This window comes from Arvicanthis niloticus, chromosome 5 (assembly GCF_011762505.2).
Source record: "Arvicanthis niloticus isolate mArvNil1 chromosome 5, mArvNil1.pat.X, whole genome shotgun sequence".
NCBI classification, from domain to species: Eukaryota; Metazoa; Chordata; class Mammalia; order Rodentia; family Muridae; genus Arvicanthis; species Arvicanthis niloticus.
In genome coordinates, this window is record NC_047662.1 from 7,786,804 (window position 1) to 7,800,949 (window position 14,146).

Below are 14,146 nucleotides of genomic sequence, written 5' to 3' on the forward strand. Positions count from 1 at the left end.
CCCCAGTCCTCTCCTCTGCACTGTGACACTGTAGTTCTAGGGCAGCAGGGTCAGCTAAGATGCTACTTATATGATCATATGGTATATGGCTTACACACAGCATTACTGGATAGATGTGAGACTACCTTAAATTGGTCCATGGAGTTTAGTAGACTTTGATGCTAAACACTAATAAACTCCATAGAACCAAAAAAGGCTGTACTGCCCTGGTAAACTAGCTATTCACTGAGAGAACTAAGAAAAAGCAGGGACGAGCACAGTGTCTTCTCCAGTCAGAACCTCTGAGAAGGTAACCCAGAAGATGTTAGTCACAACCTGATGCCCAAGGAGGCAAAGGAGACAAGAGGTGAGAGGGAAGGAGTGATGGCCAATCTGAGCACTTAATGCTTTCCATTCAGAAATGTGACCCTGCTAAGTAACTACTCAACAGCATCACTTTCTGAGGAGCCAGAAACCTGTCTGGGAAAGGCTCAGAGGGGTCAGGGTAGGAAGAGCTGTGGGACCTACACAATAAAGTCAGACAGAGCTCCTGCCGTAAGGACGGAGGGACCTTCACATAGTTTCAGGGGAAAGGTCCATCTTTTACATGATTTCAGAAGAGCAGTGCCTTTCAAGTAAAGGTGTAAAAGTTGTAATTACCCTGTTTTCTCAGACAGCGTGTATGTAGGTACAGGGGGACGAGCAGCAAGTTGCAAACCTCACTGCAAGCAGAGAGGGAACCTAGACTTCTGACCTGCATTTATTCGGGAGTCTTTTCTCTGAGCTTGAACCTCTGGTAAAGGTCAGCCCCACTCACTGCTGCCCAGAACCTGACAGAAGTGTGGATGACCAACCCCAGACCACATTTGGCATGGCTGTGTCTTCCTCTCTGCCTAACCTATGACAACTCCTTGTAAAATGTCAAGTGATCTTTTTGGAAGGAGAATGTGTAAAAAGGAAGACAACCCCACAGATACGAACCACTACTTCAGGTTCAATGGGATTTTGTAGAGCACTGAGTGAGGACCAGAAAAAGACATATCCATCCCTGTTAAAACTCATCTTAGCCCAAATAAACCAGAGCGTAGGATAAACAGCACGGGTCACCTTAGCCAGCCTCCCTGGCTCAGCAGTCTCCATGCCAACTCTTTTTCACTACCTCACCCTCAGTCTGTGTTATATAACCTCCAGACAGGAGTTGGGAAAGTCTTCCACTCTGCTGTCTGCTGATAGAGCTGAGCCAGTGGCTGGCAGGCCATAATCTAATAGGCGCAACTGGAAACGAGCTCACAGCTCCTGTCTGAGCCCAGAGACTGTACACACAAGGAAACAAACACTTGCCCTGTCCTCCTCCTCCTCTCCTCTGGCCTAGGTTTACGCTGACTTCACTCAACAGGCACCTGACCCTCCCAGATGAGGTGGGAGGGGCTTTAGCACACAGGGCCCTTGCAGGGGTGGAGGTACAGGCACCAACAATATTTAAGATGCTGCCTTGGTGGGGTATTCAGACTTTGGAAGGAAAGTGTTCAAATACCCACTGAGTTCCATTTCAGAAACTCTAGCTTTAAGAAAGGCTAGGAAAGTGCACAGAGGGAGACTACCAGGGAAGAAGAAAACTGCCAGTGTGAGTTAGAAAATAAGCATCCTACTTCTGCTAGGCAGACTCTAGGAGGACCAGTCCTGTACACAATGTTGAGGACGAGCTGGCTATGCATCATCTTCGTAGCCTTTGTCAGCCGCCCAGTGTGGCTGCAGAAGCCTCACAAACGCAAGACACAGCTCAAAGCAGCCGGCTGCTGTGAGGAGGTGAGGGAGCTCAAAGCCCAGGTCGCCAACCTCAGCAGTCTGCTGGGTGAGCTGAGCAAGAAGCAGGAGAGCGACTGGGTCAGTGTGGTCATGCAGGTGATGGAGCTGGAGAGCAGCAGCAAGCGCATGGAGTCTCGGCTCACCACTGCTGAGAGCAAGTACTCTGAGATGAACAACCAGCTAGACATCATGCAGTTACAGGCAGCACAGACCGTCACGCAGACCTCGGCAGGTAAGTGCTGTCCCCACACTCCTCGGCACACTCCCGCTCAAGGTCTCCTGGCCCCAGCTCTGCTTCTGGATAGCCTGCTCAACACAACTTCGGGGGGCTTTTGGGAACACACTGTCTATAACTGTATGATCTTTGGGTTGGTGATGTCCTGTAAGGTTAGCTAGGACATCACAGCCTGCAGTCATTTGAAGAAATCCTTTGTGTTTAACAAAGGACAGACTCGTCGTGTTCTATAATTCTCATCTACTTTCTCCCATGGTTGCTAATAAAATTCTCCCAAATAACAGAGAGAGCAAGTAAACGTGATGCTGAGGTGCTGACCTTCTGGCTGAACACAGGAAGGCACACAATGAGTTCCTCGGGAAACCAACCTTCAGTTGTTGGTTAACGTGGCACGGATGAGCTAATAAATGAATTGCTGCTTAGACAAAGATCTAGTTTTCTGAGGTTATGGAAAGACAACTGGGATGAGCATATTTTATAAATGAAGCATCTCTTACTAATGCTTGCACAATAAACTGAGTCAAAAAGAAATGATTAGCTTCTAGTGAGTAAAACCGTAGCTATTATTGGTTTAGACAAAGAAAAAGTTTTGCCCAAAGTTAAGCCTGAAAAGTCTGTTAGCTAATTAAACAAATATAAACGATTTCAATGCATGGGCCTCCTGACCTTCTGTTTGAGACCTGTTCTGTTTGAGAACAGAAAGTTAGGGGTTCTTATTCACCAGAAAAGTGAGTCTTCATTTGCTCTGTGAGATGAAACTGGTCATGTAGACCAGGCCAGATGCAGGGCTGACTGTACCACTTCTTGCTCCTAGAAGCTGCCTGGGAGGAAGGGCTGGTGAACCTCATTTCCCTTCCCCAGCAGCTCTGTGGAGACACAGGCACTGTGGAACCTCCCACGTTCACCTGTGCTTTCCCCTAAGTCTCCAGCCCAGGGGACACCAAGGAAAAAGTCACAAGACAGAGTACAGAAGTGTCCTGTGGACAACTGCCGTAGACTCTACTAGAAACAGCTGCTTCTTTGAAGGCCCAGTACAGAGCAACAGCCTCAAGGCAGGCACGGAAGCTTTCAAGTCAAGCCCAAGGGGAAGTGGGAAAACCTCATTTCCTTGATTCATGAAACCTTTCAGGGGACAGTCTCAAAGGGCTGCTTGGGGTTTTGGTTTCCATTTGAGCATCTAGCTATGTAAGATTGGGGAGGGTAAGATTTCAAACCCGTCTCCCTTAATTCAAGTACCCGTTGGCTGTTAGCTGAGAAACAACATAAAAGCAAACTCCCTGAGATACTCAGGAGTTGGACCCTAGCTGAGGTCCGCCTCCAGAAGCCTGAAGCTTCTTCCAGGGTAGCTGCCACGTGGCCTTGGCAGACCATACCACTACTGTTTCTAAAATTCATGGCCTAGCCTTAGAGCAGGATGTCTTACTTAGACTAAGCCCGAAGCTTCCTGTTTAACTGTCCCTTGGTACAGGTAAAGAGTTTCCTTCCTCTACGGCCCCCTAACCAAGGAAGCCCAAGCATGCTTCCCAATCCTGACGCCCACTTCTCGAAATCAATACCTCAGGGCAACTACCCACAGTACCCTGGAGTAGAAATAAAGTCTTGGTTTTTAATCCAGTTCAGATGCAAGCAGGCACGCCCTTCCAACCTCAAGGCCCAAATCTCTGTTCACTCTGTGTTTCGCTCACAGATGCCATCTATGACTGTTCTTCCCTGTACCAGAAGAACTACCGAATCTCTGGAGTGTACAAGCTTCCTCCTGATGAGTTCCTGGGCACCCCTGAGCTAGAGGTGAGGTCACTACTGCCATGTCCCACCCTTTGTCCTCCAGTCCTAAAAGGCACGGGGACAACAGGACTATGGAGCTATGAGAGTGCTCAGGTGATGGGACATTGACTCTGTACAGAGCATCAGTCAGACACCACTGTTCTAGTTCTTCCCGACACAGAACTAGTTCAGATCTCTCTCTAGGAGAGGAGGGAAGACATTAGAAGGAGACACACGGAGGTACCTGATTTTCCCATTTATGTTGTGTCCATACTGCCTGAAATGCCCTATGGACACTCATTCCCAAGCCCCTCCCCATTGGGGGCAATATCTCTGCTGCGGAACGTAGGGAGTACAAGGAGCACTGACATGATGGGTACAGCACACAGGCTGGGAAGTCTGTCCTTAAGCTCCTGCCCAGAAGGTCCTCTCTGCTTCAGGTGTTCTGTGACATGGAAACTTCAGGAGGAGGTTGGACCATCATCCAGAGACGCAAGAGTGGCCTTGTCTCCTTCTACCAAGACTGGAGACAGTATAAGCAAGGGTTTGGCAGCACTCGAGGTGACTTCTGGCTAGGGAATGAACACATCCACCGGCTTACCAGGCAGCCAACCCGGCTTCGTGTGGAGCTGGAGGTAAGCTTGAGCTGCAAGGCCCCGACGGGCCCAGGCCCACTGCACACATGGTTCAGAGGTGTCACCACAGTCTACTCACTATAGGTGTGCAGTCAGTGCAGCAATGTTCCTGAAACAGTTTTTTCTATTTCTAAGTGAAGTTAAACTATAGATGGCCAAGGTCCAGGAAGACCCAGGCCAGAACAGGGTACACCCATAGTTAATGGGATAGAAATACCATCTCCTTTGCTCTGGGGTCTTTTTAAGTACAAGCCCCAGTGATGCTACATGGTGGCCCCTTTAGATGGCTTCAAGGACAATGTCCCCACTTACTCCTACAGCATCTCAGAATGAGATTTAACAGAAATCCCACATCTGCCCCTTCAGACAGAACATCCAGGTCATATGGTGAGTCCAGACCCAAATTTGGTTTCAGGCCTTTGTCTACTCATGTCTAGCTAACACAGCGACCTGTGGTAGTCTTACCAGAGTTCCACCTCTGAAGAGCTGTTTAGCTATGGGGCTAGTGGGAAAGGAAGGGATCAGGGTCTGCAGAAATAAAGTCCTTTAGGGTATCCCTCTTTCTTTGCAGGACTGGGAGGGCAATGCACGCTATGCAGAGTATAGCTACTTTGCACTGGGCAATGAACTGAACAGCTACCGCCTCTTCCTGGGGAACTACAGTGGCAATGTGGGGAAGGACGCCCTCCTCTATCATAACAACACCGTCTTCAGCACCAAGGACAAGGACAATGACAACTGCTTGGACAAGTGTGCAGAGCTCCGAAAAGGTGAGACCTGGGAGGCAGAGGAGGGCTGGGCCCACCAAGGACACAGTGGGCTGCAGATGTGCTCCTGGTGCTCTGGCTGTGCTGTTCCCTCTGCTTTAATGCACTGATCAGCCAGAGTCTGGGGAGGGCATCCCCAGCCTACTAGTCTGCCTACTACTCTCATCTGTCTCTCACGCCAGGTGGTTACTGGTACAACTGCTGCACAGACTCCAACCTCAATGGGGTGTACTATCGCCTGGGGGAGCACCAGAAGCACATGGATGGCATCAGCTGGTATGGCTGGCATGGAGCCAACTATTCCCTCAAACGTGTGGAAATGAAGATCCGTCCTGAAGCCTTCAAGCCATAAGGGAAGGCTGCTGCAGAGCTATGGAAGTGAGATGGACGCTGAGGAGGGAGAGCAGGATGGGAGGAGGGCGGACAAACGGTAGGAAAGGAACAGTTTATCATCCAGGAGCATGATACAACTTTACCTGTGTGAGCACATGCACACACAATTGAAGCACACATACCAACAGTGCACACTGGCAGATGGGCCAGGTGGACCCATGAGGCCTGCCACGGTGCCTCAGGGGAGGACTGAGTGAGTACCCAGCAGCTCACCTTCCACGTGCCTTACCTGTGGACAATGGTAACCCTGAGGTCACTTAACCCACTTTCCCTAACTGAGGCTTAGATGACACAAGGGAAAAAACAAATAAAAAACTGGTGTGATTCTCGGCAGAGAGGCCGTGAGAAATGAAAGCAGGTGGCAGAGAAGGGGCTTCCTATTCTTATCCCATGACACTTCCTTGTGTCTGTAGGATTTGTTTTGTTTTTCTTTCTGAGACAGGGTCTCTCTACACAGCTCTTGCTGTCCTGGAACTCACTATGTAGACCAGGATGGCCTTGAACTCACAGAGATCTACCTGCTTCTGCTTCCCAAGTGCAGGGATTAAATTAAGGGCATGCACCACCACACCCGGCATATAGGATTTTTAAGACACAAAAATGTGGAGCTAAAGACCACCTGTCCAGGTTGAACTTGCTTCAAGGTGTGTTCAGGGTCTTAGGCCTTGCTATCAGAGTCCTAGGGGAGAGAGCTGCATTGCAAAGCATGCTGTGGGGCTGATGGGAGTGAGAAGACCAGCAGGAAGTGAACACAGTCTCTGGGGGATCACAATACTGCCTTCAAACATTCCCAGTCAATAAACAAAAGATCCCCTTTAACAAAGATGTCTGGAAAATGAAGGTAGATGGCGCTGTGGTTTAAAATGTGCTGTATATAGAAGCATCTTCCTTGTAAAAATAAAATATTGTAGTTACTGTTTTGAACATTTAAAATATCTTTTTCTTTTACAATAAATACTATCAAAATTTGATGATTTTCTTTTAAATTCTTATTATTACCACTGAGAGGATGGTAAAACCTGCAGGAGAGAAGTCAGAATGAGTGGTGACCCTGGAGTTTGTTCAAGGAAACTTAAGAAGCAGTACAGTACTCCCCCACCCCCATCCCAACACCACCCTAACTAAAAACAGGAGTGGGAAGGAGGGGAGAAGAAGGGCAGCAGGGGAAGGCAGAGAGGAAGAGTGGAAAGGGCAGAGCCCGGCACTGACAGCCCCACACCAGTGTAGTCCAGAACACTCTATAAAGAGGTGTTCCTGCTTCCTCCCTTCACCACAGGGACATCCAGTGCTTCTGCCCTTTACACAAAGAACCATCCTCTAGAGGAAGTCAGTACAAGATAAGCCATGATTCCTACTTAATAACTTCTGTGACTGCTAGGAATCTACTTCCCCTCCTGAGCAAGAACCTTGGGGATTTTTCAAATAAAGTGAGAAAAAAAGTTGCACAAGGCAGGAATTCCCAGGGGAGAGCTATTCAAACAGAAACTTCCTCAGGCAAGCAGGAGATTGCAATGACCAGAATCACAGGCTTGGAGGACCTGGTAGGACAGGCGTCACAGGCATGTGCAGAGGGCGGCTGGAGGATGGACAAGGCATCCCAGCTCCTCCCTTTTCTAGCACACACTTTGGTACTGGCTGATGGGTGGACACCAAGGATGGTGCCCCCACAGCTTCTCACCAGAGACAAGATAGAACCACCCGGAACCAAAAGCAGAGTTGGGTGTTGCTGAGACAAAGGGCATTTTGTTCTCATGGGGTCCTTCTAGAAATGAACAAGAGTTACACAGAACAGTACCATACAGAGGATGGTCACAATCAGCCTGACAAGCAGATCCACCCAGGGAGTACCAGTCCTTGTTTTTAACTATGTAGACATCTCAATCAGAAAAATCCAAAAGGAGATGATGACATAAGGCGTTAGAGTAGAGCAGAGAACACACAGCTTTCATGAGATCCTCTATTCTACCAAGCAGAGCAAAGGCTGGCTGTTGGGCACCGTGGTGCGCCTCTCTAATCCTAGTGCTTGGGAGTGAGCAGCTAGCAGATCTCTTCTGAGGCCAGCCTGGTCTACGCAAAGAAATCCTGTCTCAAAACAACAACCGCCACCACCACCAAAACTACAAAAGGCAGGCTAACGGACTTCTGCCATCATGCACTGGATAACTAACGGGAGTCCCACGGCTGTTATGATATGCTTCCTAAATCCCAATCCCTCCTACTCCACTATTCCCCTGAGAAGTGACTACACTTTCTCATCTATGTGAGCTCCAAGTAGCTTATGTCGCCTCAGTGGTGACCCAACTTGGAGATTATGTGTAGGATTTAATTTTCTCGATAGGTAAGAAAGCCAGCCCATAGGAAACAGACTGAAACAAAGCAGAAAATCCTCCCATATCGGCCTCTTGAGTCCTGAGATTACAGGTATGCATCACCACATTTGGCTAAAAAGGCAATTTGTTTTTTAAAAACAAAACCAAGAAACTGAAAAGAGCTGGTTAAAGTAAGTGTATGTATCACTGTAAGCTCTGAGAATAAGTAAATTAACAAGGGGAATATGAGTAGGAAAAAAAAAACCCAACCGATATATGTGGGGGAGGGGTGTTAACAGTCACGACCCAGATATCTTCAGCTTGCTGGGAGAGGGGCACACCCTCAAGAACACACAGCTTGCATACAATCCCAAGTGCCAGGACCCCCAGAGAAGACTCAGGCCTCTCACCTGTAACTCTGGGGGTGGGGGAAACTCTGGGGCAGCTTCCCAACAGCAGCTTTGCCCAAAGCCTTTCCTTACAACTTCCTCAGCAAGCTGGGTATGGAGGCATGTCTATAATCATAGAATTGAGGGATCATAGAATCATAGAATTCTAAGTTCACTCTGTGCTACATAGAAAGACAGTTCTAAAAAAAAAAAGAATCAAATAACCAAAAAAGATCCAACCACTTCCAGAAGCAGTAAAGCGGCTTTCCCTAGTAAAGATGGCACTGCAGTGCAACTCAGCTGTGTTGGAAACGACTTTCATTGTCAGGGAAGGCTGCAGGCGAAGGCAAAGACAGGAACGGGGAGGCTCAGGAGGGCACCAAGGGGCAGAAGGCAGGGCACCTGAGTGCCACCAGCTGAACAGGCTTGAGTAGCTTAAAGTGCATGCTTCCCTAAGAACTGAATTTACAGTTAAAAACAAAACAAAATGTATCACATCAAACCCACAATCTATCCAGGGAGTTATGATCATTTCCAACCATCCTATTCTTACTATATCTTTCTGCTAAAAACTGTATCAGCTTCAATGTTCCTATAATTGTCTTAAATACGAGAAAAGCCAAGGGTGGGGTGGGGAGCTTCAAACAGATCTCAGAAAAGTCAGCGAGGACCCATAGGTACAACTGTCTGAATTTGAACTAACATGCCCAGTTGGCTACCCTAGTTTCTGTCAGCTATCACATGACGCTGAGCAAGGGAGAGAGGTACAGGGAGAACCAGAGTCTTTGTGTTTCCTGTCCTGAAGCAGGCCTCAAGGGATGGCACATCTGTAACTGTCCCCACAAGGCACTTTAGAAGTCATCCTTCTCTGTGTCAGTGGATCTAGGCAGAAGCAGGGTTCCATTTCCACCCTTTGGCTCCTGCTAAGGTGCGAATGAGCACAGGGCCGGCTGCTGAAGCGCTCTGCTCGGCAGGGTCTGTCTGCCTGCCCTGCAACTTATTAGCTGTTGATTTCCTGAGCTAGCTGCAGTTAAAAATGATGAAGCACATTAGTGTCTCAATGGAGATGATTAGATTCCAGAGTTAACATTCTCTAGACTCATTAGGAGAAGTGAGCAGATCTCTAGGAGCTGAGGCTAATGTTTCCGGCTGCTTGTAATTTCTAACAGCATAAAATTTATTAAACAACTTCCTTTTCCATACCCAGAAGACTCAAAACCATCTTAGGAGAGGAGAGAACAATCAGGGAAATCAAGGAAAAGCTCACTGCATCTCACTTTACGCTTTATATTCAGAACTGCAGAGGAGGAAGAGTGGGCACTAAGACGTGACCTGTAGACCCGACCCTGCCTCTGGTGTTCCCGAAACCCAGGAACCAGGTGCCCTAATCCTGCTCAGAAGCATCACCTAACTCAGATACCCATGTGTCCTCCCCAGGCTGCTATGGTCAGAGCTGCTTCCCACTGATTTCACTGGGACAAGAAAGCACAGGCTGGGAAACAACTGAGTAGCAGTCACTGACAGATGTGACATCTGTGGCTTAGTGCTGACAGCCATCTGTAACCATCATGTATTTAAATGTGCCAGCCAGACCCGGTGGCAGGGTTCACACAGCTGAGTTCCCCACCTGACTCCAGCGAATGGGGACAAGCAGTGGGAGAAAATAACAAAATGTCAATGGCCTACCTGATGAGGGACTCAAGGATGGCAGGCGTGGGCCCTTTCTGGAACTCCAGCTCTTTGTAGTGTAGTGCTTTGGCATATGCTCGGCACTTGGCAGCTCTCTCACCCAGTAGCACAATGCCATTGTCATCTCTCAGTGGCAGGGGTCCCTACAGAGTAAAGCACAGAAATATAGTAGATGGGGCCCACACAAGAGTAGGCTGCGTGGTTGCTTCCCCTTCTGCCAGCCAGTTTTCTACCACTGTCCATTGGAAAAGAAGGGGAAAGTCTCACCTTGTCACTGTGTTCCATGAACTCAGCCAAGTTCAAGAGGGTCTGTGTGACTTCAGCGATGTCTTGAGAAGTGAGAGCCAGCTCAATGCTCCTGATGAGCTCGTCTTGTTGGTCTTCATTCAGTTCAGACCAGCAGGACACAAAGGCGGCATTGAAGAGATCCCTTTAAGCACAGGGAAGGGAGAAGGATGCACCTCTGCCTGGTGCTACAAGCACCATCCACCCGGTTCTGGGACTGCGGTTTGGCTACAAGAGCAATGCTGCTGCTGCGGTTTGGTGACAAGAGCAATGCTGCCCGACAGAACTTGTTGGGTGTTGCCTCCACCTTCCTCGAGAGGCAGAACAACCGCTGGTCACTAACTACCTGCTCTGTGTGAATGAGGGGGAACTTTAAATTAAAAGAACCACATGTACCTACTGACTACTAATCTTTATGTTTGTTTGAGCAAGGTCTCACACTGTAGCCCAGACTGGTTTCAAACTCACAATAATTCTCCTGCTTCAACCTCCCAACTGCTATGATTTTTAGCAAGTTTAGAAATGACAACTCTCTCTTTTAGGGCAGGTACAGACATGATATACGGGGAGCTGTGGGAGAGTGGGGAGGGGAGAACACGCAAACTAACTTGTCTTCAGAGTGATGCCTCCTGGCAGTTTCTGCCTTGTTTCTCTTCACTGAGATGGACAGAAAGAGAACTTCTCAGTGAACAGATTGAGGATGTACCAGTCCTTATGTGATCCTTGAAACATTTCCTGGACAATGTCCAAATTCTTAAGATCAAAAATGGCCAAGGCAGTGTCTGTTACTGATTTCCAAACATATTCAGAATGTTTCACTCGATGATTACGTAAGAGAAGACAACATGCTCGAAGCACTAGGAGAGAATCCACACAAAGGTATGCAAGGCTTCTGGCGGGTCTCCAACAGAAAAGAGCTATTTCCATGACCACACCACCAACTTGAAATCGCTAGTGTCACATGGTTGGACCCTAGCCCTCCCACACCCAGCCCCATCTTCCACTCCACTTCTCTAGGCACTGTGGCCTGTGATGGGAGAGGAGAGGAAAGTGTGATATATCCCTGCATGATGGGTTTAGAACTTGATGCTTCTTCAATTGCTATTACACATTTCAAGGTTAAGTTAGAGCAACGAGTATAATTTTGGAACTCAGTAGGAAAAAAAAAAACACCCAAAATTTGAAATTCTAATCAGACTGAGAAGTCTAGTGTAAATGAAAAATAAGCTTTCCTTATCTATTCAGAGGTGACAATGCATCTCCATTGTTTAAATTTGGGACTAAGTTAATAAATGGCCAGTTTCTCTGGGTATGGCATTGTGCTCAGAGGTGGCCTGGGTAGAAGGGTGACACAAAGCATCAGCTAGGCTTGTGTGAGCCTATACTGCAGAGACAGAACTTCTAGACATGGTGTTTCCAACATTAAACACACAAACAAACAACTTGAGATAAATTAGAGGAAGCCAATCATGATCAAAGCTGTAATCTTGGCTATGACTACTGCTAAATATACACAGCAAACCAGCTGTGCTGGTAAAACGGACATAAAAGCCTTGCTTCTGCTGTTTGCTAATAAAAATGGCTTTCCATTAATTAAATTACCATTTTATGTCTCACTATAAATAATAAATGACCACTGCAGGGGGTCAGGGAGGGGGAAAAGTCCTGAAAAACAGAAAGGGAGCCAGGCAGAGGGCTCTGGCACGCCATACCACACCTGGCCATGGGGTTGTAGGCCTGTGCCAGGGCCCAGCATGAGCGCAGGGAAGGTGATGAGGAATCCTTCAGCAGCTCCAGACTCAAGCGTCTCAGCCACTCCAGCCAGTCGTCCTTGGAGACCCTTCTGGCTGCTCCCCAAGCCTGTGATACGGTAGGTGACAATGAGAAACTGCCAACGTTAAGGGCCAGTTGTGAAGTGCAACCATGACAACCTCTGTCACCACGATTCTGCTCTGATTTGTAAATTCATACCTATTATGGTAAAGCTCCTCCAGAACGTAAACAAAAGGGTGATGTTTAATTAAAACACATAAAGCACAAGTGGTGGCCTCTGGAACACAGCACACTGTAGGAAAGGCCACCTGTTGGTGCTGGACTCTGAGGAACCGACAGGTCTGTCACATTCAGAGCACCTTCAGTGAAGCCTAAGGACCACCTGCAGTGCAGAAGAGAGCTGCACACTCAGCACTTTGGTAAGAATTCTGGAATTTTGGTTTCTTTAAAAACAACACATTAATATTGTAGTTAGAATATGCTTCTGTTTAATCAGCAGCTGACTATGATTTGACTCGTGCTCTAGAGGAGGTGTGGTTTTGCCAGCTTCAGGTAGTTCCTATGGTTGTGTGACATTCGGGAATTCTTCAGGTGTATGAATGCTACAGCCCCACTAGGTGGGCTGGGCTGCAGTTTGTTAGTAGTTGTACTTAAAGAAGAAACAGGAAGAGAGAAACTAGATCACAGATCTCTCTCCCCCTCCCATCCTCCTTTCTCTCCCATCTAGTGGTAGGGGTGAAACTGGGGGAGATAAAGAATGGGAAAAAGAAGAACTCACAAAGAAGCAAAGACCAGACACAGCCCAACTTGTCTGACAGAAGAGTAACTCACAGACAGAGGAAAACTGTCAGGTTACAACCAGTGGACCAGAAGCTTTCCTCAAAGCACTGACCTCTCCAGGCATCAAGTGGGCTCTGTGAGCTGAGGTATGGCATAGCGGCTGAGACCCTCATGTGTGAGACCCTAGGTTCCACCCCTGGCCCCACAAAGTATTCCTGGGACAGCTTGGGCAGGTAAGTCAGAACATCAGGCTCTGGAGGAGACTAGTGTAGAGGCCAAAGCCACAAAGGCTTGAATTTAAATCTCAGTTATGTAACTTTTGGCTCTCTGATCTTTGGAACTTAATACCGTGTCTGCCTCCTAATTTATAAAGTGAACATGTTGGCTTCCATTTCACAGAGCGCCTTGAGGACAGATGGATGAGTGTGACCAACTTTAGCAGTGCTTGCTGCACTAGTGTCCTGTGTGGATGCCGTTGTTCTCTGAAGCCTGAATGCTATGTGGAATCCCAACCTGCCCATGCACAGCTAGAACACTGAGCCTCAGGCTTCTGGTAACTGTAATCAGGCAGTCTAACTCAAAGAGATAAATAAAATGTGTCTGATGGGAAAAAGCTGGCCACATTCCAGGCTGTGGGCAGCAGAGACAATTCAGTACTTAGTAGCAAAGTTCTAAAAGTAAGTGTGGTCCATGGCCAGGAAGTATCACAGACATACCTGGGAGATATAGTTATCTCCCCTGACCTCAGACATTTCACATCAGAGTAAATATTTTAATAAGATCCCTAGAAACTAGTAAGCCCAATGAGAGGGAGAAGAGTAAAAATCACTGCTTTAAACAGCCCACATGCATTTTATGCTAATCAGGGGCTTACCAGCTTCTGTGGTCTGAATATAAAATGTTCCCCACAGATTCACCTAGCTCCCCAGCTGGTGGCGCTGTTTGAGAAGGTTACAGAACCTTTAGCCTGGAGTTTTACAACCCAGCCCCACTTCCTGAATATGGATGTAATGTGACCAGCCAGCTTCTTCCTCCCACTGCCATGGTGTCCCTGCCATTACGGACTCTGTCCCTCTGGAACTGTAAGCAGAAACACACCCCATCTCTTCAGGTTGCTTTTGTGAGAGTCTTACCACAGCACCAGGAAGAGAAACTGAGACACCAGCTTTGTTCTCATCAGAGTACTTTTTTTTTTTTTTTTTTTTTTTTGCCAGAAAAGGTCCTACTACTGAAGTTCTGAACAAAGACAAAAGATACTTTATTTTCTACATTAAAAAAAAATTACAGCTGACTGGGGCTGAAGGGATGGCTCAGCGGTTAACAATGCTTGCTGCTCTCGCAG

At 47.6% G+C, this 14,146-nt stretch overlaps 2 protein-coding genes across 2 annotated transcripts in view; one reads left to right on the forward strand and one right to left on the reverse strand.

The window, feature by feature from the left end:
* Mtor (mechanistic target of rapamycin kinase) overlaps nt 1–14,146 on the reverse strand; it is a 111,372-nt gene that overhangs the window by 59,283 nt on the left and 37,943 nt on the right. Inside the window, exons 26-28 of the mRNA XM_034503773.2 lie at nt 11,969–12,111; nt 10,234–10,396; nt 9,964–10,109 (exon numbers count right to left, since the gene is read on the reverse strand). Coding sequence (XP_034359664.1) covers nt 9,964–10,109; nt 10,234–10,396; nt 11,969–12,111 — 452 coding nt within the window. The remainder of the gene's footprint in view (nt 1–9,963; nt 10,110–10,233; nt 10,397–11,968; nt 12,112–14,146) is intronic.
* Angptl7 (angiopoietin like 7) lies at nt 1,443–6,550 on the forward strand. The gene is made up of 5 exons (XM_034503774.2): nt 1,443–2,017; nt 3,708–3,808; nt 4,225–4,419; nt 4,991–5,189; nt 5,369–6,550. Exons 1-5 carry the CDS (start codon nt 1,669–1,671, stop codon nt 5,536–5,538), a joined length of 1,014 nt encoding a protein of 337 aa, XP_034359665.1. The 5' UTR covers nt 1,443–1,668; the 3' UTR covers nt 5,539–6,550.

Excerpts from the sequence above, each read along its gene's own strand:
- Angptl7 (XM_034503774.2), top strand. The coding sequence starts at position 1,669 with ATGTTGAGGACGAGCTGGCTATGCATCATCTTCGTAGCCTTTGTCAGC. Across the intron at positions 3,809-4,224 it reads TGGGCACCCCTGAGCTAGAG|GTGTTCTGTGACATGGAAAC; the intron begins GTGAGGTCACTA and ends TCTCTGCTTCAG. Across the intron at positions 4,420-4,990 it reads GGCTTCGTGTGGAGCTGGAG|GACTGGGAGGGCAATGCACG; the intron begins GTAAGCTTGAGC and ends CTTTCTTTGCAG.